At 43.7% G+C, this 26,538-nt stretch overlaps 1 protein-coding gene across 2 annotated transcripts in view; it reads right to left on the bottom strand.

Moving 5' to 3' along the window:
* Skap1 (src kinase associated phosphoprotein 1) overlaps positions 1-26,538 on the bottom strand; it is a 307,146-nt gene that overhangs the window by 272,420 nt on the left and 8,188 nt on the right. For both annotated transcript variants that reach the window (XM_017597053.3, NM_173311.2), the window contains exon 2: positions 7,581-7,686. In XM_017597053.3, the coding sequence (XP_017452542.1) occupies positions 7,581-7,686 (106 nt within the window). The remainder of the gene's footprint in view (positions 1-7,580; positions 7,687-26,538) is intronic.

Genomic DNA, 26,538 nt, shown 5'->3' with positions numbered 1-26,538 from the left:
GCAGGGACCTGAGTCATTAGCTAAAAGGTGGCATTCGGCTTCCGAAGAGAGTCTAATGGCTTAGGCCACTGATGGGCGCGAGCCACAACTGCAAGATTCCACCCCCTCCCTCCCACTTCTTCCTCTCCCTGTCCTCCATCTTTCTCTTTTTGAGATGAGGTTTCATGATGTTGACCAAGTAGGCCTCAAACACCTGTGCTCAAGTTATCCTCCTGCCTCAGCTTCCTGAGAGGAGCTGAGACTACGAGGCATACATGGCTGAATCCTAGGTGATCAGGGAATCACTATGGCGCCAACGCTGGCCTCCAACTGTGGCTATCTGCCTCTGCCTCCCTAGGACTTGGGTTGTAGGCATGCTCCACTCACCCAGAACCTTCTTATCTTTTCTTTATTTCATGATTTTATACATGTATTTACTCTGATCATGTCTCCCCCACCACCACCACCACCATTATCCTCTCCTTCCCACTGAACCCGTCTCTTCGCAAGTCCTTGTATTACTTTCATGTTATTTTATTTATTTACAGTTCAAATGTTGTCCCCCTTCCCAGTTTCCCCTCTGTAACCCCCTCATCCCATCTCCCCTTTCCTTTGCCCACCCATTCCTACCTCACTACTCTATCGTCCCCTTATGTTGGGGTATCAAGCCTCCACAGGACCAAGGGCCTTCCTTCCCATTGATGCCCAACAAGGCCATCCTCTGCTACATATGCAGCTGGAGCCATGGGTCGCTCCATGTGTACTCGCTGGTTGGTGGTTTAGTCCCTGGGAGCTTTAGGAGGTCAGGTTAGTGGATATTGTTCTTCCTACGGGGTTGTAAACCCCTTCAGTCCCTTCAGTCCTTCCACTAGCTCTTCACCTACTTTATTCTTTTTTTTTTTTCCGGAGCTGGGACCGAACCCAGGGCCTTGCGCTTCCCAGACAAGCGCTCTACCGCTGAGCTAACTCCCCAGCCCCCCTACTTTATTCTTGAAAGAACACATTTTCCTATTTAAGGAGCTCAGTGCTGGGAAAAACTAAAAGTGTATTTTCCTGAACTTCAACCTAAGATCTTAAAGACATAAAATTAAAAGATTATAAGAACAGTTTTACTACAGGGTTTTATTCAGAGCTGCAAAGGACTCTTTATGACCTATAAAAATACTGTCTAGGAAAACATTTTTCTGTCTTCCCAATTGAACGTTTGAAAAGAAAGCCTTGGATCTGGGTGAGAGTGTGGTTCAGCTGCTAGAGTGCTCGTGCAGGAAACCGTAGCACTGCATGAAGCCAGGCATTGTGGCTTCTGCCTGAAAACCTAGTACTTGGGAGGTAGACGAAGAAGGATCAGAAGTTCAAAGTTATCCTCAAGTATATAGCAACTTTAGGGTCAGCCTGGGCTACATATGACCCCACTGCTAAATAATGATAACAACAACAGCATTATGGACCTGCTCAGTAGCACATATAGTAAAACTGAAATATGATTAGCGTGGCCCTATGACAACAAATAACATGCAAAGGTTCCATCCAACCTTAAGATAGGTAAGTGGGTGGGTAGATAGATAGATATAGATATAGATATAGATATAGACATAGATATAGATATAGATATAGATATAGATAGACAGACAGACAGACGGCATTTTTTTTTAAAGAAAGAAACAAAGAAAACAAGTCTGGCCAGGTGGTGGTGACAAACACCTTTAACCCCAGCACTCGGAAGGCAGAAGAAGCAGGCGGATCTCTGTGAGTTTGAGGACAGCCTGGTCTACAAAGTGAGCTCCAGGACAGCCAGGGCTACACAGAGAAACCCTGTCTTGAAATGCAAAACAAAACAAGTCTGATCATTTGAGATTGATCCTCGGGAGACACATGGTAGGAAGAATCTACTCCACAGACTGTCCTCTGACCTCCACATGTACACACACACACACACACACACACATACACACAAATAAATGAGATAATTAAAAAAGAAACAAATTTCACCATCTAAACTATTCAAATCTTGTTACTTAGCATGACAAATATGAAAATATTATTGCATCTCTGAATTACTCACATAAAATATTTATCTTATGAAAAGCCCAAAGGGGAAATCTACTCACTGATCCCATTCCAGCAGCCTCATGTAAGAGAAAAGAAATGGAAATGGGCCTCAAATGCCTCCCACAAATGAAGGAATGAATAAGATAAACATTAGTATAAAATTAAAATGAGAACGGTGTCCATCACGGTTGCTCTGAAAGGACAGAAGCTCTCCATACAAGAACATAGGTCATCAGATAAACCTCCTCCAATTTAAGCCAAGAAACCAGTGAAAGGCGGTGCTGACTGCGTCTCCCTTGCAGCATCTCAGACTGTGAGAGCAGCAACAAGCCCTCAGCGCACAGAAGCAAAGTCCCCCAAAATCTCGCACTGCTTCGCACAGCTAACCAATCAGTTGAGAGAGAGCCCGACGTCCCTGTAGGTTTCTTGTTTTGTATGTCTAACTGTGGTGTTTGTGATAGAATCCAGGGCCTCATGAGAGCTAGGCCAGTGCACCACCATCACTAAGTTACGACCTCAGCCCTCCTTCAGTCTTCCTTCCTTTCTTTCTGTTGGTTTTAGAATTAGTTATTTACATATATCTTTACTTCATGTGAGCGTTTGTCATGGGCCACGCACGTACGGGCCTTGCAACAACATTTGAGAGTCAGCCCTCTCCTTCCGTCATGTGGGTTCCTAGGGACCGAACGTAAGTTGTCAGACTTGGGGCAAAGCACTTTTACCCACTGAACCACCTCCCAAGGTCACTTCTCCCTTACCCCCTTCCCTTCAAATAGAAGAGTAGGAATGAAAAGGGGAGAGATTCTCTTTTGTATCTAGAGGTAGGTGTATTTGTTTTGGTTGGGGGTTTTCCCTCTGTTTTTGTTTATGCTTTTTTGGTTTTTGGTTTTGTTTTTCTGAGAGAGAGAGAGAGAGAGAGAGAGAGAGAGAGAGAGAGAGAGAGAGAGGGAGGGAAGGAGGAAGGGAGGGAGGGAGGGACTGAGCCTTTCAGAGCTAGTTAAACTTAAACAGATCATACGAGCATCTGGTGCTCATGTCTTTCTTCATTGGCACGCAGACCCCATGATAAATAACAGAATCAGGGACCAGAGAAATGGCTCAGGGGCTAAGAGCACTGGCTGCTCTTCCAGAGGATCCAGGATCGATTTCCAGCACCCACATGGCAACTCACAACCCTTTGTAACTCCAGTTCCAGGGGATCTGATGCCCTCTTCTGACCTCTGTATATAGTGGTGCATAGATATACACACAGGTAACACACACACACACACACACACACACACACCCCAGAATTAAAGAGAAGACAGATAGATGTAAGCAAATCTTTAAACTTGAGAATGCACAATTGTCCAAATAGCACATTAAACATTCGTTTCCTAGATTAGAAACAAAAAACCCTTCATTGTTTCCTAGATTAGAAACAAAAAACCCTTCATTTAAATGTGTTTTGTTTGGGGAGTTTATAAGCTCAGCAACAAATACTTAAGTATATTAAAACTATGCAGTCAATGGTAATGATATTCACGGTGTACTGCTTTAAAACCCGTGCTCGCTTTCAAGAGTTTTACCAGAATAACATGTGATTCTTTTTATGACATAAAGATGTCAGAATCATAGATATTATCAGATTTAATCTGATTTTCAAACTACATTCATATTAAGCAAAAGAAAAAAACCCAAAAACAAAAATAAAACAAACAAAAAAACCCACTAAAATTCCTGAAGAAAATCAAAATTCTTTTTACAAGATTTTTGAGAATAGTGTATCCCGCTTCATGCAGAGTACAGGGCTCGCCACTCACAATGAAACCTGTTAACAGATGTGTTTCCTGTCTGTGTTTTAAATGTCCTGGGTTTTGCAGAATTTGGGCCATAAACCTGTTACATGAAGTTATTTATTTATTTTTAATTCCATTTAAACATCTTATAAATCCACTTGTCTTCTGTTGGAACCCCTTTGGAATTATTAAGTTTCACAGAAGGAAACAATACACCCTGTCTGTGTCCATTGGTTCTGGCCTTCACTCCCAACAGTGAGCGTGTAAGTGAGGAATCTCAAAAAGGGCCATCAAGAGAGGATTTATCTCTTTCTCAATGATAAAAATCTTCTGTTTCTTTATCCCTGCCTTCACTCTCAGTGTATTATTGCTGGCATATGGTCTCCGCTGGATCAAACGCAGAAGAAATGCCCTACTGTTTCTCCAAATGCGTAGTACGTCATCGAGTTTCTGAATGTGGTTCATGTATGTCTGTTTCATCCCCGTGTCTCACATCTGGAGCTAATCCTGCAACGACCACCACCAGAAGGAAGAGCCTCGGCTGGCTTCCGTCCCAAGCACATGGCTAGAGCTCAGTAAGAACCTGGACTCGGAATGTGGAAGCTTTTAGTCTTGAAGGGAAGAGGAGGCTGTTTGACAGACAACCGCAAAAGGCATAGCTCAGGGCATCATACACCACAGCGGAGCTTTACCTCCCAGGAATCACAGACACCGCCGTTGGCACTCGTTTTTCCCTATGTGAGGAATGCGATCCTTCCTCTGCACACTTTCAAGTATAGTTATGCAGATAGAGGAGTCTTATTCCAGCGTTGTTTGTAAGTCTGAGAAATGAGCCTCAGCTGTGATATTGATACTGATATATTTATGAGGATGGCAGGGAGGCGGGGAGCCTATGATATTGACAGTGATATAGTGATGAGTCTATCAGGAACACTGCAGAGTCAACACAACCATCACTTTCTGTGGTCAGCCATCATGGACAACAGGAAGGGGGCAAACGGCACACCCCACCAGTAGTGATAGGATCAGACGCTCCAATTCAAACAATTCCGCAACCATGGCATATACCACTGGATCTGAGCCAGCCATTAAAGCCTCGGACCAAGGCCTTGGGGTTTACCAAGGCTCAGGCAGGGCCATTTTTATTTCCCTTCACCCTTCTTGTTCCCCAGTGGTGCCACATGACGAAAGAATCAAGGAATGTAAGCTATGAAACCAGCTACAGAGTGAGAATATGTGTGAATACGTGTAATATGCAGACACACCCCATTTTACCAGATCTCGAAAGCATTAGTGCTTTACTGTGGCTAAAGATGAAACATTTGAAACGGTCCCCAGTAATTCTTCCATTGCTCCAAGACTCCTCACGTAGAATGAACTCTCAAATATGATGATTTCTGAATTGTTCTTCACATCTTACCTTGGGATGGGGGAGTAGATCCAACCGTCACACCATACCAGTAAATGCTGGCACGTTTGCAAATTTTCAGTACCTTGAAACCACTTGGTATCAACACATAGAGGTGCCTAATATTGGCCAGGCACAAACGGGATAATAGAGGCAAGATGGCTGACAAAGATTTAGGAGAACAAGGATTTCAGTAGCAACACTGTGATTGAACACCAAGATCTGCTTAGAAGAAAGCCTTCTTTCTCCCTTTTCTTGTGTTGTATATAGCCTCTGGGTCCTCACTTCCTCAGTCATCAGATAATTATGAAATCCTGAATAAAGCATCATCTTTCTAGCATCAAATCGATGAACAGAAAGCCCTCATCAGTGATGCTCTCTAAAGTGCCCACTGGTTATTGTCAAATGTCTAACCCACAAACCACATGGAATCTTCTTTGGAAGCCTTCTTTATTGCATGGGAGTGAGGCTCTGTGTGTGTGTGTGTGTGTGTGTGTGTGTGTGTGTGTGTGTGTGTTTCAAAAGAAGATTGAGGAGATATGTGAGGGGCCTTGAGAGAAGGCTGAGAGCACTGGCTGTCCTTCCAGAAGACCCTGGTTTGGTTCCCAGCATTCACATAACAGCTCATGGTTGTCTGTAACTCCAGTTCCAGGGGACCCAATGACTTTTTCTGACTGCTGTAAACACCAGGCAAGCATGTGGTGCAGAAACATACATGCAGGCAAAATACACATACACAGAAGCTATTTTTTTAAAAAACGAAGTAATCTGCCCACTTAATGTTGGAACTTAGATCTCTAAGCCCTAATGCTGTGATAGAAATATGAAAATATATGCATATTTGTCTATACAGATCGACAAAATCGCATTTGCTTCCCACGTCACATATTTTACATCAACGGAACAACTATACTCCCTGTCATATTCAGGGCTTCCCTCTTTCTCTGTAATAGAATTTGAAATTCCACTTTTTTATGATTTTTCTAAAAGATGTATTTATTTATCATATATAAGTACACTGTCGCTGTCTTCAGACACACCAGAAGAGGGCATTGGATCCCATTATAGATGGTTGTGAGCCACCATGTGGTTGCTGGGATTTGAACTCAGGACCCCTGGAAGAGCAGTCGGTGCTCTTAACCCCTGAGCCATCTCTCCAGCCCTTTGATGATCCTTATGGTAATACAAAAGCTAACTCATGAAAATAAAGAAAATCTATGGGCCATTCATTAGCCAAGCCTTCCTGTGCATAACTAAGTCTAAACTTAATCTATTAACAAGGTAACACTATTCACGAGTGTGATTTCAACACTTCACATCCTACCAAAAATTAGATATTCCCACTTTTAAAAAGAAAAAAAGAGGTAGAAGAAAGTGCCCATCTTCAGCATTCTGCTTGTTTCAATTATTCAGGACAACCCAGGCTGATAATTACACAGTCCCCAGTCGCTGAGTAAAAGCGATGCTTAATTAACCAGCAGGAAAGGTCGATTAAGATCCAGCAGGGCACCTCGTGAGGGTCTCTCATGTTCCTGCAGGGAGTAGGTTCTGGCTGTGCCCTTCTAAAGGAGAGAACTCCTGAGTTCTTTCTGCCAGTTTTGAAAGTAAAAGCTAAGATTGGCCATGCAAATTAGATCCAGCCCTGTGCCTGGAGACTCACTCCCTCTAAGACTGCTCGGATCAAGTGCTCTGAATCAGAGCAGCACCCAGGTGGCAAAGGACAGAGGAGTGCACGACTGTGACTGACACTCGCTCGCTCCGTTGACACCCTTATGAAAAGTCCTTCAGGAAACAGATCGTAGAGGAAATGCGATTTCTTCTTCCCCTAAGGACCTGTAGGGCTCCCAGTAGCTATCAGCTGCTCAGATTCTAAACTGTACCAAGGAGGTCTGAGCTCCGTATTTTAGAAACTTAATGAGTACAATGTTCCTACCCAGTGTGGGGCCAACGCATGCTGGTACTGTCAAGGAATCAATCAACTAACCAGGCCTGATTGTAACTTGTCCATTGCAGAAGGGGATATGAAAGTAAAGTCAGCGTCGAAACCATGTTACCTGAACAGGCATAAATGTCTCCCTCTCACCATTGTGCTTCTGCCACTGTTAGTCACAAACGTGTTCGATAAAGGCTAACATCCCAAACCCAAATCGGCCTGGTTGTTTTAAGATAATTACTATAAGGTGGTCACATTGGTACACTCCAATAGCCTTACCCACCGCTAAATCAATCCATAAATTTCTGCCAATTATGAAAACCTGTGGCCCAGTGCAGCCTGCTGTCATGAACTTATACTCTGGTATAGGGTTTTGTTTTGTTTTTTTTTTTTTTTTAACTGAAAAAGCACAGTGAAGCTGGCTGATACGAACCTGGATTTGATTTGCTGGAAACCCCGGAGAATGTGGTCTCTCTGATCCTGTGCCCCAGGACTAAGGTTCTCATTCTGCAAGCCTTCCGCCAGAAAGTCTTCAGCATCTAGAGGAAAAGAAAAGGTGATCAACGGAGGAGAGAAGGGAATCTGAAAGATTAGGAAATGAATATTGTTTCTCCTGTCTGTGGCTGAACAAGTGAACGTTAATGGACTAAATGAATCATATACTTAATAACGGTCTGTTAGGCGTAGCTCGCCAGAATAGAGAATCACCAAGATTTCACGTGTCTCTGTGAACGACAAGTCCTAGCAGTCCGAGGCCTTGCGATGAATTTAGAAGGCTGGTGCATACATTATCCACAAGAGATAACTGTTTCCGAAGCCGTTTTTAAAGCCTCGCTTACACCCTCGATGGTCACTGAGGGGCAGAGGACAGATTGTCAATTTCAGAAACATGGAAATGTTATAAATAAGTCACAGAAGGTCACGGACCAAGAAGAGTAGAAGAGAAGTCCTGGTAATTGCTGCCGAAATAAAAAAATAGAGCTCAATTGCAAAATCAAAAAACGAGAAAGGGCAGGCGTTCGAAGGAGGAGCATTAATTATCGGACACATCAGCGATGAAAATGGCATGGCAGCCAAGTGAGGGGGCCTCACGGAGAAGAGAAATGCATCTGAGATGGGGAGCTGCAATTAATGCGAATGTGCACTATAAAATCTGACCGAGATAGAAGCACGGACTACGGAACAAATCTCGTTATGGTGAACGAAGTGATTTGGAAGTGCGCAGATTTTCGAAGATGAAAATTCATTGACAGCAATCACAAGCGTCAGAAATATGAGCTGCAGGGGTTGGGGATTTAGCTCAGTGGTAGAGCGATTGCTTAGGAAGCGCAAGGCCCTGGGTTCGGTCCCCAGCTCCGGAAAAAAAAGAACCAAAAAAAAAAAAAAAAAAAGAATTATGAGCTGCATACTTCATTCTTCATAATCTGTTTATCTCCCCTAAAAAGCGTGTAAATGACAGTTAAAAGTCTCCGCCCCCCCCAAAAAAAAGTATTCATAATGTGAAACGGCACCACATGGCCCACCAGAATAATGTAAAGCACTTACACAGCTGGGCTATGTAAGAACCCCAAAATGTTTGCTTTACCCTCGTGCTATTCATTAATACTAAACAAGTCAGGGCTAGGTAACCATCACCAGGACTTTGGAGGAGATACAAAGCCCAGGAGATTGAAATTTTCATAAAGAATCACCATCAGCATCTAAGCCCTGCATCACATCGACTGTAGACATCATCTAATGGGCTCCTCCAGGGGGCTCTGAATGCTAAGGAACATGAAAATGGGAAGTCGAATTAACAGGAAGAAAAGCAAGTGGCATTGACGTGCCATTAATGCCGTACATCATGTTAATAGAAGGGCAAAAAAAAAAAAAAAAAAAAAAGCACAATCATCTCAAGAGCTCAAGAGCTATGGGAGAAGCATTTGACAAAATCCAGCAGTGCCTTGTGATAAAAACATTCAATATGACTAGGAAAAGAATGAAAGTTCCTCAGCCTGAGAAACGGCTCTGATGTAAACCGAGCTACAAGGGGCTGGACGTGTAGTTCACCCACATAGACTGCTAAGTAAGTCTGGGACCCAACATGACAAATAAAATGTTCTCTAAAATCCCACAGATAACCTCATGCTTAATTGTGAAAGACTGGATGCTTCCCTCTCTGTTCTAGGGACCGTGAGTAACGATGGGGCTGTCACCACTGATAGAATTGACTTAGCGATACTAACCCAAGCAATTAGACAAGAAAATAAAGTTTAAACATCCAGATCAGGAAGAATAAAGTAAAACTATCTCTACTTGCATCTGGTGTGATCTTAGATGCAGAAAACTCTAAGGTTCACTTAAAACCCATTAGCATCAACACAAGGCCAACGCATTTATATGGTATAGAGCCAGTGTCCGAAGATCAACTGTATTTTGACATTGATTTTTTGGATACAGAAGTTGTTTTTCTATACTTGGAATCTTGCATATGCCGAGAAAGTTTCTATCCCTGAGCCACTGCACTAGCTTCAACTGTATCAGTCAAGACAAATTCAAAAATAAAGTTAAGGAAATTCTATTTAAAATATAACATAAAATAATTTTTTAAGAATAAGTTTGCAAGGAGTGGGAGATAGTTCAGTTGGTAAAATGTTTGTCACACAAGCACAAAGAGCTGAGTTTGAGCCCCAGAATCAATATAAAAGAGCTGAATCCGATGGCCTGTACCTGTAAGCCCAGTGCTGGGGACTCACTAACTAGCCAGGCTAGCCTACCTGGCGAACTCCTGGACACTAGGAGACCTTGTTGCAAAGAGAGGGGTTGGGGGATTGGATAAGAAAGGAGAATTTTAAGAGACAAAGAAATATTTTAAGATAGTTTCATTGACTGGGTGTGGTGGCACATGCCTTTAACCCCAGCACTTGGGAGGCAGAAGCAAGCAGATCTCCGTGAGTTCAAGGCCAGCCTAATCTACAAAGTGAGTCCAGGACAGCCAGAACTTGTTACACAGAAAGAAAAATAATTATATATAAGAAACAATATTTTTAAATTATTTTGAATCGTGTGCATGGGTGCATGTATGCAAGGGCAAATATGTGCCATGGCTGGAGGCACAGGTGGCTGTGAGCCACCCAAGGCTGTTGCTGGAACTCAGTCCTTTGTGAGAGCAGTATATGTTCTTAAACACTGAACTGTCTCTCCAACTCTATACTAAGAAACTTTATAAAGTTGGTTTCCAATACTTCTGATTTTTTATTTGCATTTACCCCCTTTAAAAGGCTATTTTCAAAAATGAGCACCACAAATAAATTTTAAAATTTCAAGAAGACAGTTAGTAACAAAAAAAAAAAAAAAAAAAGCCAGTGTGTATGGCTCAGTGGAAGAAAGTGTGTTTAGCATACATAAGACCCTGGGTTCAAACCTCAGAATGCGACAGTACAAAGAAAAGAAAATCTAGGCACATTACAGTCAAACCGCTGAAAAGCAAAGATTTTTCAAAGAGAAAATTTTCAAAGCAGCCAGAGAAAATGACCCATCACGTAGAATAGAGCAATGCTAAGAATGAGGCTTGAATTTTTATCAGAAATAATGGTGGTAAGAAGGCACTGGAATGACACCTTAAAGTCCTGAAAGGGAGGGGGGGAAAGCCTGGTCAACTTCAAATGCTATATCCAGTGACAGCGGCCATCAAAAGATGAAGGCAGAATAAAGACAATTTTGAGATCAATGAAAACTGAAAACTGTTTTGCCAGGGAAACTGCATGAAAGGAAACCCAGTGGGAGCTCACCTCATGAAGATGAGTGACCCCAGAGACAAGCAGCCCTCCAGGGGTGCCCCGGTGCTGAAAATATGGGTCCGTTCGAAACATTGTCATGCTTAATTTTCACAGAAGACAATGGGCAGTTTCGTGCACAGGTTACGACAGTGCACTGCACAGTTTATTACAGAGGCAAAAGCAAAAATGTGTCTCGGAAACATAGTATCACAGTAGCACAGAGGCAGCAGTAATCGGAACCCTGTTAGCTAACCAACGTTAACTCTGAAGGACTGGGACGTTAAACTACAAGGTAGACTCACAGGAGCTACCATCAGAAGCCAGGTCAGGGTCCCAGTTTCCAAAATAAATTCATTTAAAAGAAAGTCAAATGAATGTTAGAAAGTGTTTGATCAAGACTTTATAGGCAAGCGCGACTAAAAAAAAAATTGTAACTGGAAAACAACAAACTATCTAAGTCCATCGGATACAATAGTTATAAGAAAAGGAGCTAATGAGTCCAATTTAAAAGCAGACAGCGAAAACTAATACTCAGGATGCTTGGTGGAAAGCCCTATGAAAACCAATTTTTTTAAAGCTTCCTTTAAAATACGTACGCACGCATGCACGCATGCGCACGGTGGGGGTAAGAGAGGGAGGGATGAACAGGGAATATGGTGTTATCCTACATGGCGGGGGTGATGTGCCTTCCAGAAGTCATAGGTTATGAGATAAAAAGTCCAGTGCCAAGTGTGGATTATCTCCCATCAAGCAGTTGGGTGATGATGGGGTGAAGCTTGAGGGCGTCCTGAATACTTTCAAAACTATGCAGCCTGTTGCTACAGCTCATGGTTACTCCCCAGAACTTGATGGTAAGACCGTACAGCCAAAGACATCACGCACTTTGATCCCGGGGTTTGGAGCAATCGACCACGTCTTAGTTGGATGTTAAGGCCTGCGTCCTAGAAGGAAACTCATGCCTGGTATAAAAATCGAGCCAAAAACCCATGGCTAAGGAACATCACAGGCCCAAGGGTGAGTCCACTCTAATTTTACTAAATACACACATCCTTGTAAATGTATCTCTACACCAAGAGATGACTGAAGCCCTCAGACCTCATCAGAGAAGCTTTTTTTTTTTTTAAATACAGACAACGGCAGTTAATGCAGAGACTCACAACCGGTCAAAGTGCAGAGAACAGATGTCTCTGGAGTGCCCAGAAGGAAAATGGACGTTGGTATCACACCACCCTCCCCTTAATGCTCAGGAAACATTGTGGAAAAGAGGAGAAAAGACTGCAAAAGCCACAGGGTGAAACGGTGTCTTGTGAACATGACCATGACAGGGCCTTTGTCCTCAGGAGCTCACAATAGCTGCCCAAGACCAAGCCTGCCAATATTCCAGGCTGGATGGGGAGGGACAGACCAACAACCACCCCTGGCTTCTGGGGAAGGAAGAGTCCATTTTCTTTGGGGGTGTGGTTCCTGGTAGGATCCAGTGGATGGCCCCACACCTATGAGTGTATGGTTAGCACAAATGGACTCTGTGGGTTAAGAGGATGTGACATTGAATTGGAAGGTAGTGGGGATCAGAGAGAGGCTGGAAGCGGGGACTGAATCTGATCAAAATACGTTGTGTGAATTATGAGATTCCTCAAAGGATGGATAAAAATATAGAACATAAAAAATCCTAGACGTGATTAGATGCTATCTACAAGAAATGCGCATGAACATAAAAGCACAGAAAGGCTGACTATAGAAGAAGAGGAGGAACTCTAGAGGATACAAGCAGAAAGCGTAAGGAGAACAGAACTGCTGTGCTAATGTCAGGCAAAGCAAACCTCCAGATGGGAAATACCAGCGATAGAAGGCTATTTCAAATCAAACAAAGGGCCACGTCACTGGGAGACATGACGCTCACAAAACAGTAAGAGTCCAGTAACTGAGCTTCTAAGCACTTGATGCCAACTGACCTTTACAAAACAGCCCATCCCACCACCTTTTCCCTCCCTTCGGTGCGGTTGGGAACCAAGGAACCTGTGTGTTCTAGGTGAGTGCGCTACTGTGAAGCCATATCCTCAGCCCCATTAAGTCAATATGTAATCTTAGAATAGAAGCTGGAGAGATGGCGCAGGGCTTATGGTTCAAACATGAGGACCTGGTGTCCAGCACCCAAGTAAAATCTAGGCACAACACTGCAGCCTGTAACCCCATAGAGTAAGGGGCAGAGACGGGTGAATCCTGGGAGTTTGCTGCGGAGCTAGTCTAGCCAATTCATGAACTCCAAGTTCAGTGAAATATCCTGTCTCAAAAAAAAAAAAAAAAAAAAAGGTGGAGAATAATAGAAAAATATAGTAAGCCTGGCTTTTCTTCCTGCACTCCCAGAACGAACACACACACACACACACACACACACACACACACACACACACACATACATTAATATATGTGGCTGAGCATACACACACAACATAGACACAAACTGAAATGTCTTTAGAAACTTTATTTATAACTGCCAAAGACTGGAAACAACCAAGATGTCCCTTAATTTGGATCAACATATAATGACACAGCTATACAATGGCATCCTATTTGGTATTGAAAAGAAATGAATGGGGCTGGAGAGATGACTCAGCGGTTAAGAGCACTGACTGCTCTTCCAGAGGTCCTGAGTTCAAATCCCAGCAACCACATGGTGGCTCACAACCATCTGTAATGGGATCCGATGCCCTCTTCTGGTGTGCTGGCATACATCCAGACAGAACACTGTATACATAGTAAATAAATAAATCTAAAGAAAATGTAAAAAGAAAACATCTAAAAGAAAGAAAGAAAGAAAGAAAGAAAGAAAGAAAGAAAGAAAGAGAGAGATGAATGGAGTCCAGCAAGATGGATCAGGTAAATCACTTGCCACCAAGTCTTACAATCTGGTTTCAATCCCCAGGACCCACACATGGTGAAAAGAGAGAACTGACTCCCACCATATATGTGCCTACACACACACACACACACACACACACACACACACACACACACACAAATAATTTAAAATAAATCCATGGTTGTCCAAGGTTTACAGGAATGGGTGGGGCGGACAAGGTGAAGGCATTGCTGCTTTAGTGCCTGACCCTGTCGAGCGGCATACATGACATGCGCAGTTGTCAAAACCAACAGGGCTCTACAGCACAGAGACTTCATCCTTAATGTCTATGACTTAGTCAGGGCCACTACTGCTGTGATGAAACACCATGACCAAAAGCAATTTGGGAAGAAAGGATTTCTTTGCCTTATACTTCCCTATCACTGCTCATCATCGAAGGAAGTTAGGACAGGAACTCAAACAGGGCAGGAACCAGAAGGCAGGGGCTGAGGCAGAGGTCACGGAGGGATGCTGTTTACTAGCTTGCTCCTCATGGATTGCTCAGCCTGATTTCTTATAGATCCCAGGACCACCAGTCCAGGGACAGCTCCACCCAGAGTGGGCTGGGCTCTTCCCCACCAATCACTATGTAGCAGAATCTTATGGAGGAATGTTCTCAATTGAGGTTCCCTCTTATCAGATGACTCTAGTATGCATATTCAACAAACATCACCTAGGCTGGGAGATCTCAAAAATAGACTGTCAACATAACCCAACCGTTCTACAGATGGATGGAGAGAAAGGAAGGGAGGGTGGGAGGGAGAAAAGAAGGAAGGGAAAGAAGGGAGAAAAGGTGCTGATGTAAGCAGCTTTTGAAACGAGGAGTCAGTTAAATGTGCATCCACCCACAGCTTGCTATCAACATTTTGGTTTCGGGTTTCATTATTATAGTTCTCGTTCTCTCTCTCTCTCTCTCTTTCTATCTCTCTGTGTGTGTGTATGTGTGTGTACGTTGCATATATGAGTACATGCTCACATGTATGATAGAGATAGAATTCAAGCCAGTCAGGGATACAAGGTAAGATCCTGTCTCCAAAAAAAAAAAAAATGCTTTTTTCTGAACAACAAAATAATCTTGAATGATAAACCAAAGTATAAATATCCTAAGTCTGTAAATAATATAAGTAATCAAACAAGCTAACAGGTGGGAAACAAGAGACAGCTCTCTAGTGTAGAATTCAAAAGCATGGGGGTAGATATTCTACCCCCAAATAAAGGAAACATAACCTGGCGATCCTAGGGTGTGGGCTGCACGCAGCCATTTTCTTCCCCCCAAAGGCTGCAGCTTGTTAAGGGAAACAGAGCAAGTCCATAGTGGGAAACTTGACACCAGCCAGGTGTTCGTGGTTCAACATCAACCATCATAAATCACACTGACAGTGTGGACCCTTGATGCAAGGTGGTGAAAACGATACTTCTGTGATGGCCCTCCCTCAAACCTGTAACCCCAGTCTAATCAGGAGAGGAACACTAGACACATTCGGACACATTCTAACAAAGGGTCATTCTACTGTATACCTGACTAGCACTCCTCAAAGGGATACATTTATCAAAAACAAGGGGAGTGTGGGAGATGGCCACAGCTGAGCGGAGCCCAAGAAGACCTGACAGTATCCTGGATGGAATCCTGAGACAGAAAAGGGCATTAAGGAAAACTCTGGGAGCTGAACGAACCGTGGATTTTGGGCAGCACTGTGATGCAAAGCACCGGTGTTGGCTAAGCTTGGTTTGCAACTTGACCACATCTGGAATCAACTGAAATGCAAGCAGTTAGACATTCCTGAGGGATTGTCTTGATCTCATAGTCTGCAGTGGGCAGACCTCCGCTAAATCAGGATCATCTGAGCTTAGAAGACACACTCTTATCTGAGGCACACCTTCTGTGGAGACCCACGTAAAAGGACATGGAAGAAGGAAGCTTTTGGGTTTTGCCTTCTCGCCTTCACGCCCACTGGTAAGTTCACGGATCCAGCAGCTGAAGGAGACCTTCGCTGTACTAGAACCTACTTCTTGACCAGCTGAGCTATCCCGCTTCATGAACCGAACAACTACTGGATTCTCAGCCCTTCTGTAGGCAAAGTCTGTCGTTGGACTAAGCAGACCATAGGGAGTAAACCATCCTAATAAGTCCCCCTTTAATAGAAATAGATCCATTGTATTGGCTCTGCCCCTCCAGAGAACGCTAAGTAACACAGTACAGAACTGATGTAGGATGTCCTAATTACAGGGAGCTGGAGGAAAGAGAAGGGTTAGGGGAACTCGGCTGCTCAATATTTACATAAGCCTAAAATTTCTACAGAAATTCAATTAGTAAAGGCAGTGAACCACATAATCTGAATGTTTGAAGTCTGAATGGTTAAAAAACAAAAACAAAAACAAACAAACAAACAAACAAAACCAGTGCTAGCAAGACGGGTTGAAAAAACACTAACTTCCAAGCCCAAAGACCTGAGTTCAGTTCCTAGGTCCCTTATGGTGGAAGGAGAGAATCAACTCCAGCAAATTTTCTTCACACACACAAACACACACACACACACACACACACACACACACACACACACATTTAAATTTTTAATTAAATTTAAAAATTAAATTAAAATACTGGGTTCAATTCACTCATTTTTAGCATGCTTCCCACATGTCGGTCAGGCATTGAGATAAGCATTGAAACGTTAGCAGGGGTCATCACCAGGGGTAAAATAGCAATTTCCCTCAATTTCCTTCATATTACTTACATGTCTGGATGTGTGTGTATTCCTAAGTTATGTGTTTCAGAGTCAGAAGAAAAACTGTAAAATGAAAATCAGCATGAAACCCTAGGTGCTCATGGTTTGGGTACATGTTCCTCTCCACTCCTCACCCTTGCTTTATTCACAGGTGGAGAACCTTGCTGGCTTTCCCAGAGTCAGCCCCTCACAGGGAAAGACTCCCGTGGGCAGGAAGTGGGCTGCAAAGGCGATCTCATCTTTGGATCTGGTGGCATAGGCCTGTGATCCCAGTTACTGGGGAAGTTGAGGCAAGAGGATAGCCTTCATGATTCAGTGATGCCCTGTCTCAAAATAAAAATATAAAAGGGGCTGGGGATGTAGTCAGTGGTAGGGCAGTTACTTACCATGCTTTGGCCTGGGTTCAATCCCCAGGAATGTGATGATGATGGTGGTGGTGGTGGTGGTGATGATGATGATGATATAGAAATCTTATGTGATGTGCTAAATGTTTACACACATACATGCCCATTTGAATACACACACACACACACACACACACACACACACACTCTTACTGAGTTTCCCTAGTAAATTCTTCCCCAACCCAGTTTCATTAAGATATAATCAACAAATATCTTTACTAAATTCTTCTAAGTAAAATGCCCACATCTTCCACATGCTGAAACATACCAGCGGGTTATAATTATGTCCCACTGAGGTCGCTGTGGGTGAGTTGATTCCTAAGACATGTCCTGTTGTAATTTTCCTTCACATAAATTATTTGAAAGGCCTTTCCCCCTGTACTTGAGAAATCAAGCGCTTATTTCTTTACGTCTAGTCAGCATCTATTCAGGCGAATCAAAAGACAAAAGACGATCTCTTCCCTTTCGCTCACTGGATGTTTAGATTCCGCTCTACAGGCACACACCCACGCTTTCCAGATAAAGTATAGGGTCCAGCAAGCATGAAGTCTGAAGGACGGACTACATTAGGGTTTGTGTACTTGATGTTGTGAAAGATCCTGCAAAATCCTGATACCAAAACTCGATGAAGACATCGAGGAAAGAAATTAGCAAGGCTACTTTTCGCTCTTCAGCTGAACAAGTGGAACTTCTTATGGGGAGAACCCAAAGGAGCCTTAGCAAGCCTTCTTGTAGACACCAGACGGGGAAAGAGATTTCAAGCCACCCTGTAATGACTCGCCTCTCTCTGGTCTCCATCCTGTTGGTAGGTTTTTCCATTAAGTAGACAATCCGTTTGCTAATCAGAGTTCTTTGTGAGGAATGTAACTCAGGGTCAGAAGGCTTGCGCGGTGTATACGCAAGACACTGTGTAGAAAGACTCTCTTATAAACATCACCTGTCAATAAAAAAGCTGAGGGCCAATGAGCTGAGGCAAGAAATAGGAGGCGGGACACTGGCAGGAAGAGGGAGGATTCTGGGAAATAAAGATTAGAAAAGAGACGCAGGCGAGAGCCGAGAAAGGTGAGACAGGGGACGGACCTAGAAGACAAGCCACAGGGAGACTGACAAAAACCAGCAAGCAGATGAACTCAGGGAGACGCTGAGGAGACTCAAAGGAAAAAGCGGGCTGGGATTAATGAGAGGTAACTAACCAAGTGGTAGCCATAGAATAGTTTAAATGGTTAAATAAGTTAAGAGCTAGTCAGAGAATGAGCCAAAGCTTATGGCCTAAGTGTTTACGAATAATAAGTAGTCTCTAATTATTATCTGGAACTAAGAGGCTGAGGAGAGGGGGGAACGTAATCTGTATAATTAGTATTTTTTAACAGTCTTGGCTGGATTTGATACTTGGCACTCAAAAACACAAATCCTCTTTCTCTGAAGACATCATGTTTTATCGAATCAGGATGCCTTGGGGTCCCTGTAATAGGAAAATTCAGTGTCAAAAAGGAGGATGAGGGTGTTTGCCCACAGTTACCCTCAGCTAGGGAGTGAGCAATAAATACCATGCAAGCCTCATGTGGCCCATCACACGGAAAAGATGCCAGTCGCCTGCCATAAACACTGCGCCCAAATGTACCTAGTCTTCCTCATGTATCCAATGAGCAAGATGGATCTAGAAAAAGCTAGATACTCGGATACACAAATAGAATTATGATACAAGCTACCATTCACAAAGCTCTCTGGAGCCCAGGTGAGTTACAGAGAATGAGAAGATTTAAACTTGGAAAGCCAAAGGTGGGGAGGTGATGGGACGGGATGGGATGGGGACACAATGTTTATCTAGAAGGCACACTTATAAATACATAGTATTTCATACGAAAAGTAACACATGATAACTTTAAATCTTGTCTTTTAAAAAGTAAGCACAGCTTTCATAAAGGTGTGTGTTCTCAGTAAAATTCACACCTGCTGGAAACAAAAATGCCCTTAGGTTCCAGACATCTGTACAAGGAAGTCAGAGCAAGGAAAAAAAATAGATTAAGGGACAAGAAGGCATGTACAGCACTGGAAACTCAATAGGGTCATGGTGTCCTGCAAATACCACTACAGCAGAGAGGCCGCCTGGCCAGGACCTCCTGGTTCATGGCCCGTGAGAGCCCCTGACGGTTTCTCAAACTCCCTGACCTTGTCCCTTTGCAAGGTTACCATTTTGTTTATTTGGAAAATGCCATCTTAAGGGTCACATTTTTTTTTCTAATGACTGAAAGATAAATGCGGCTTCTTTCTGATTTCTCTGGAACGCTCCCGCCACACTGGAGGGAAAATAGTCGTCTAGTCAGTGTGGCTAACAGTTGCAAATGCTTCCTATTGATGTATGTCTCTAGAACTTCCATCAACCTTTTATTTGGAGGCAAGATGAATGACCCAGCGCTGTTGAAAACAATTCCACCGACCACATACCAATAAAAGTGTTCCTAGAGGGGATGTTGTGGGAAAGTATTTGAACTACTAAAGCAGAACTTGCATTTCTAAGAATAATGGATAAATGTCTGCCTGTAACTGGCATTATACCCAAGAAAATATTTGAGGTTTTGTTGTTGTTGTTTATTTGTTTTGGTCTGTGGGTGAAAGGAGCAACATAGGTTAAAAAAATGTTAATTTTAATTCATTAATCTAACTAATTCTATGGGCTTGAATACTGGCTAGTGGTCCAAGGCTTCTTTTGTGTGAAGAAGTCCCCAGAGTATCTGCACAAACCATTTAAGTGTAAATGGCTATCCTGGCTAGGCATGACCACAGAAACGCCCAACTTCTCTGGTTGTACTAAGTTAATCTGTGCTTTACTTCAACAACCCTCGGCTGATTTTTACCCATCATTCAATGCTCTCGCCCCTGTCTCTGCCCTTTCCCCATCCCCCAGGCTCTTCCACTAATCACCACACCTCCAGGTCTTTTTGTCTCTATTCCCCTTACCTACTTTATTAGCCAGGGCACACTGTGAGGACAGTGTTTGTATGCTGTATTTCTGCTTCCAGCTTTTCACTTGCTGTTGACTGTGACCATTTACTTAGGTCTCCACTATAATCCAAATGGCCATGTCTCCCCCAAATCCACCCACTGAAACAAGAGTCACCAATACGGTACTATTAAAAGGTGGGACCTCTGGATGGAGATCCTGATAGAATCTTTATAAAAAAAGAGGCCCCGGGGTTGGGGATTTAGCTCAGTGGTAGAGCGCTTGCCTAGGAAGCGCAAGGCCCTGGGTTCGGTCCCCAGCTCCGAAAAAAAAGAACCAAAAAAAAAAAAAAAAAAAAAAAAGAGGCCCCAGGGTACTGACTTGTCCAGTCTACCCTGTAAGGACACAGAAAGTGTCCACTTTAAAGCACCAAGTAGACCCTCACCAGACATTAAATCTGCCAGTGTCTTGGTCTCCAAATCTGTAAAACTATGGAAAATAAACATTCACTGCTCATAAATTACCCTGCTTGTAGCATTCCATTAGAGCAGCGCAGACAGCCTAAGACAATTAGGAACTGTCGTTCAGCCTGCCTCCAAGGGGCTCAGGACTCACGCACTTCACCCGCAGTCTGCTCACGGCTTCACCCTTATGACTCAAAAGAGGAATGGGGTCCTGTCCCTCTTTTTAGCAACACTGGTGAGTGGGTATCTTTCTGTCAGTGTGGAGATATCAGACCAAGAGAATTATCAGTGTTTCATTATGTATGTTATACTTCAAGATTTTGACATCTGTGCATTTATATGGTTTCAAAATCCTAGCTATAGTAATATTTCCCTGCCTCCCTTGCTAATTCTTTACTTTTTGTATCATGCCCCCCCCCCCTTGAACGCTTTATTTATTTATTTTGTCTCAGACATTTAAACTGTGCCGTCTAATGCAGTGGCCACTAACTACATGTGGCTATTTAGATTTAAGTTAAAATAAAATAAATCAAGCTGGCAGTGGTGGTGCCTAGAACTTGGGGGGGTAGAGACCGGAGGATGAGGAGTCCCAGGTAAGCCTCAACTATATAGCGGGACTAGTCTGGTCTATAGGAGGTCCTACCTCAAAAGAAATGAAACTGAAAGGGGCTGGGGATTTAGCTCAGTGGTAGAGCGCTTACCTAGGAAGCACAAGGCCCTGGGTTCGGTCCCCAGCTCCGAAAAAAAAGAACCAAAAAAAAAAAAAGAAATGAAACTGAAGATTTCTGTAGGCTGGGGGCGTGGCTCAGTTGGTAGAGGGCTTGCCTAACCTGGTGAAGCACTGTGTTTGGTCCCCAGCACTGTAAATTGAGTGTGGTGACACACATCTCTAATCCTAACACTCCAGAGACGGGGCAGGAGGAAGAAGATTTCAAGGTTTAGCAGGAAGGTTTTAATAGCCCAAGGTTGGAGAGAAGAACTACGAAAACAGTGATGTACCACAAACTACAGCAGTTATGGCCGCCTGCAGAAGATCAAGCCGATCAAACTCCACCCTGCATGGAGGAGGTGCTCACAGGGCTCCACCCCCCAGCTGAGGAGCTATTGGCCGTTGATGGCTGCGGAGGGAGAGATAGTCCTTTTCCTTCCGTTGTCCACAGTGGTCCCTGGGAGGTTGACCATGCTCTACATGGTTCATCGTGTGATGCTGGGGTGCATGTCTGATATGTATTGGCCCCCGATATGCTCAGTACAGTTTTATATCCGGTTTCCATGTGGTTCCCATCACTCACTGATCCGTGATGCTCTGCCTCGTGTATGCAATCCGTAACTTCGGGGAGAACATTTCTCAGCATTTGCGCTAGTTCAGGAGGATGCATAGCCTCTAACGCTGCGAGTATGCCTTTCTTATTAGTATTTTCTCGTGGGCCCCGTGTGTAATGTGCTGTAGCCTATGTCCATTTTGTCCACAATCCAGTTTTGACAGCCATTTTCTTACTGCCTGTTTGAGTTTAGATCTCCATTTCCTCATCCATCCACTTGGGATGACATTAATAATGCCAGTCTCATAAAAGCACGTGAAGATTAAACAATGGGTTACTGGAAATGGATTAAAACAATATGTCAAATGTATTAAACATCATATAAGAACCTGATAATTAAAAGTTTAATGATCTTAAATAATAATAGTAATCCGAGCTCTCCATCTTTCCTACCGTATAGAAAATACGTAACAAACAAAACTAAGTTTTAAAACTTAAAATTGATTAGAAGATACTATTTTAGGCATATATAAATACATGCATGAAACAAATCTATAGTGAGGTTAGCAGAGCCCATCTCCTCATACAAGCTTAAGTCATACAAAAACAGAATAGGGGGTTTTGTAAATGACACCTCAAAGATTCTACAAAGCAAAGTTTCAACTGAGATATGAGAGTAGGAAAACTGGGAAGCTATAGAGATGTAAAATATTCATGACCTAGGTGACGACAAAAAGGTGGGGCCAACTTCTCCCCGTCCCTGCAAAGTTCTCATGGAATTCAATGGACCCCAAAAGGACAAATGGCCTCTAAAGGACCTTAAAGGAGCCTTCACAAGTCTCCCCCCCCTTGAAAAGCAAGAATGGGCCAGCAAGACAAGCAAAAACATACCTGCAGATTTTCACGAGGCAAGGAAGCTGGGGGCGGGGCGGGGCAGGACAGGGTGGGGCGGGGCGGGACAGGACAGGGCAGGGTGTATTTGGGTTATTTGAACTTCGTTCTGAAAACAGTTTAGACATTGGAACTAAGCAGACCTCTGAACTCCTCCTGGGGGAGTGAGAACGTCCTCCAGGGGAAGCCCACAGCTGTCCTCAGGCTCCAGGTCATTCTTAAGGAGCCGGGTTCGCGCACCTTACAGGTTCCGTGCTTCTACACCCTCTCTGCCCTGGTTATCAAGGCTTAGAACAGCTGGGGACTTTTGGTTGACACCACTGGGGAGACCACTGCTGGCATCTGTTGAGTAGAAGGGAAGAAGGCTGCTGGACTTTCTGGAATACACATGACAACCCCAACGGGGAGGACTTTTCCAGCTCAAACTGTCAGTAATTTCTGAGTTTAAGAAATCCTGGTTTGGGCCTATCTTCTTCCTCAGTTTCCCCAAAACACTGTTCCCATGATGGGCCTGTGATAGAAGAAGACATCACTGACTGGAGATACTGGCGGTATGGGGGAAGAGAGGGGGATTTACATAGCAGCCATTCAAAGGGTTTCCTCATTCCTAAGCACCCTGCACCCGGTTAGCAGAGTGTACACACCCCCTAGTCCTCCATTTGATTTAGTTCCAAGCCTTCCTACAGTTTCTCCCTTTATATAGGACAAAAATCAAAAGACCTTTCTCCTTGCTGGTAGTTACTGTCTAATCATTTGGTTGTTTCAGCCCTCAACAACGCCCCACGTGCAACAGAAGTGTTTTTCCAACAGGGATAGGGGTGCGAGGGTGGGGTAGAGGCTCACACCTTTAATCCCAGCATTCAGGCAGGGACCACCGTGAGTTCAAGGCCAGCCTGGTCTACATAGTGAGACACTGTCTCTAATAACGATGATGATGATGGTGGTAATAATATTAATAGGAATAATGATGATGTTATTTCCCCAACAATGACAGCTCATTTCCTAAGAGAGATTCTAGAGCTAGCTATTAAGAAGATATTTTTAACTAATTTCATTAAGTATAGTACTTAAGCAGTTTTTAATCATTTTAAGTATAGGAAAAGATAAGATACGTTTTAATCTCACCGTCATCTGAGGATCTTAACGTACTGACGCGGCCGTCATAGATCTAATTTTTGTCATGTTATAAGCCATTACACCCTACAGAAGTCTTATAATTTCTGCAACATTTGTTCATATTTATTTCCCTTGTGTTTCCGAGCTCATTGCTTGCTTTTCTGGTTTGTCGGTGCTGCACAATTGGCTAGGTGATTATAACAGATGGCTGTTGGGAGCTGGAGTCTTTCAGTCCCACTGTCTAATCTCACTGTTCAACTCCTATATGGGAGACAGGACAGACTGAGCTCAGGGACAGGACAGCCTTAGCATCCAAACAGCAAGTCTTTCTGAAGACCAATGACTTTGATAGAGTAATTTATGAAACATATAAATCCTCATCTCAGGAAGCAGAGAGATGGCTCAGTGGGTGAGAGTGCTTACTGCACAAGCATGGGGTTATGAGTTCAAATCCCAGCAATGATAGGAAAAAAAGAAAGAAAGTGAAGTGAAGTCTGGCATGGCCATGCACATCTGTGACACCAGCAGTACGACAAGGGAGAGGAGAACGAGTGGATTACTGGAGTTTCCTGCCTCCAGCCCACCTCCATGTTCAGTGAGAGACTCTCAACCTCAAAGGGTTTAGATTGAGATTGACAGCAGGACACACGACATCTTCCTTCTGCCTCTGCAGGCACACCTGCACATCCGTGTGGTGTGCACACCGCACGCCTGTAACGTGCTCATCCAGGATGTTCCTGCTAACACTGTTGACATTCTAGTATTAGTATGTTAATGGGAAAATACGGCGTTAAATCATACATACTCTCTAGTAGATTTATGATTACTTGAACTATACTGCACATTATAACTCAAGCGTGAGAAGCATGATGGGAGGCCTAAATAGCCAGAGAAAATATTTGACTGCAGCTCGAGAGATGGCTCAGCAGTTAAGAGTTCCAGCTGCTCTTACAGAGGATCCAAGTTCAGTTCTCAACGCCCACGTCAGATGGCTCCCAACTGCCTAGGACTCAGTTCCATGGGATCTAGCCCACTCTTCTGGCCTCTGTGAGTACTTACACTTACATACATATACGACAGACAGACACACACACACACACACACACTTTAGAAATATATGCAACTATTTTTGTCACTTAATTTTTTTTTGTTCTTTTTTTCTGGTGGTTTTATTTGCCAGACCCTTGTTCTAACACTGAGCTCCATCCCCAGGCCCCTAATTCAACCTTTTACCTTGTTGAGGAAGGGCCTCTCTTGTTTCTACCATGCTCTGTAGTAACTGCCAGCTGTCCCTGAGGTTCCGGGCGATTCTCCTATCTCTGCCCCCTGTCTCACTGTAGGAGGGCTGGAGTTACAAATGTGAACAGCTGCATCGGGCTTTTTTTTTTTAATATGAGTCGCTAGGATCAAATCCAGTTAATCGCCAGCCTTACATGGCAAGTGGGCCACTGAGCCATCTCCCCAGCCTCCTAACTGAATTTTAATAAACTTAGAATCATGCTTCTATCAAAATCTTTTTTTCTGATGACTTTTTTGTGTACATGTTTCTTCATTATTATAAATTCATCTTTCCTCCTTCCATTTCTCCCACTGTTCTGTCCTTGTATTTTTCCTCCTTTCTTACCAGTAGTTTTGATTTATAATTTATACACATGAGATACACTAATTGTGGTGGTGGTGGTGGTGGTGCTGCTGCTGCTGCTGCTGCTGCTGTTGCTGCTGCTGCTGCTTTACCCCAGGGCTGACGTCAGACGAAGGGCCTCCCCCTTATTGCCAGGACTTGCCAAGGCACTCGTGTAACACACCAGTGTAAGTGCACTGATTTTTCACATAGATACACCTGTGCGGCCACCACCCAGATCAGCCTAGAAAAAGCTTCTACCCACCTAGAATCTTCCTTAACAATCAGTGCCCCTCCTCAAAGCCAATCCTCATTCTGACTTCTGTCCTAATAGATTCTAAAACTCCAAACACTCATGTGACTCTCCTCAACAGAGTGTTTTTGAGATTTATTTACACTTGTGTGTAGACTTAGCACTTTGTGCTACGTAGTATCCCATCGTTTGAATTCACTGCTCAGCATCCGTTCTCTTACTTTGAGATGATGAGCTCTGGACCTGTGGTGGCTTGAATGAAAGTGACTTCTGTAGGATCGTGTGTTTGAATGCTGCGTCACCAGGCAGTGGCACTATTTGAAAGGATTAGAAGAGTTAGGAGGTGTGGCCCTGCTGGAGGAAGTCTGTCAATGGGGCTGGGCTTCAAGTTTTCTAAGCCCACATCATGGGGCCCAGGCATGTGCACACGTGTGCTCGCGCTCGCGCGCTCTCTCTCTCTCTCTCTCTCTCTCTCTCTCTCTCTCTCTCTCTCTCTCTCCCTCCATCCCTCCCTTCCCAGCCCCTTCTGCCTACAGATCAGGATGCAGCTCTCAGCTACTGCTCCAGCCCCTGACTGCATGACTCCATGCTTCCTGCCATGTCGGTTATGGTCCAAACCTCTGGAACTGTAAGCAATCCCCCGGTTAAATGATTTCTCTTGTAAGAGTTGCCTTGGTCATGGTGTCTCTTCACAGCAGTAGACCAGTGACTAAGACAGGATGATCCTGCTATGGGGCTAAATACTCATTTTTCATGGGTAAATTTCCAGGAGTGGAATTACTGGCTATTGGGAAGGACTGCATTAAATTCCAAATAATTTCCCAAAGTCACTGTGCTGAAGCAGGGCCTAAGAGCATCATCTGCCTCATGTCTTCATTAATGTCGTTATTATAAACACTACAAAATTAACTCAGAGATAATTCATTACATGCGATTTACACAACATGGAGGAACATTTGACCTTTCAGCTTTATTTGTCTATTGTTGTTTGTGGTATTGGGAGGAGGGTGTGCATGCAGTGTGTGTGTGTGTGTGTGTGTGTGTGTGTGTGTGTGT

Source organism: Rattus norvegicus, chromosome 10 (assembly GCF_036323735.1).
Source record: "Rattus norvegicus strain BN/NHsdMcwi chromosome 10, GRCr8, whole genome shotgun sequence".
NCBI lineage: Eukaryota > Metazoa > Chordata > Mammalia > Rodentia > Muridae > Rattus > Rattus norvegicus.
Note: the sequence above shows the minus strand (reverse complement) of the source record. Positions and strands in the feature narration are given on the sequence as shown.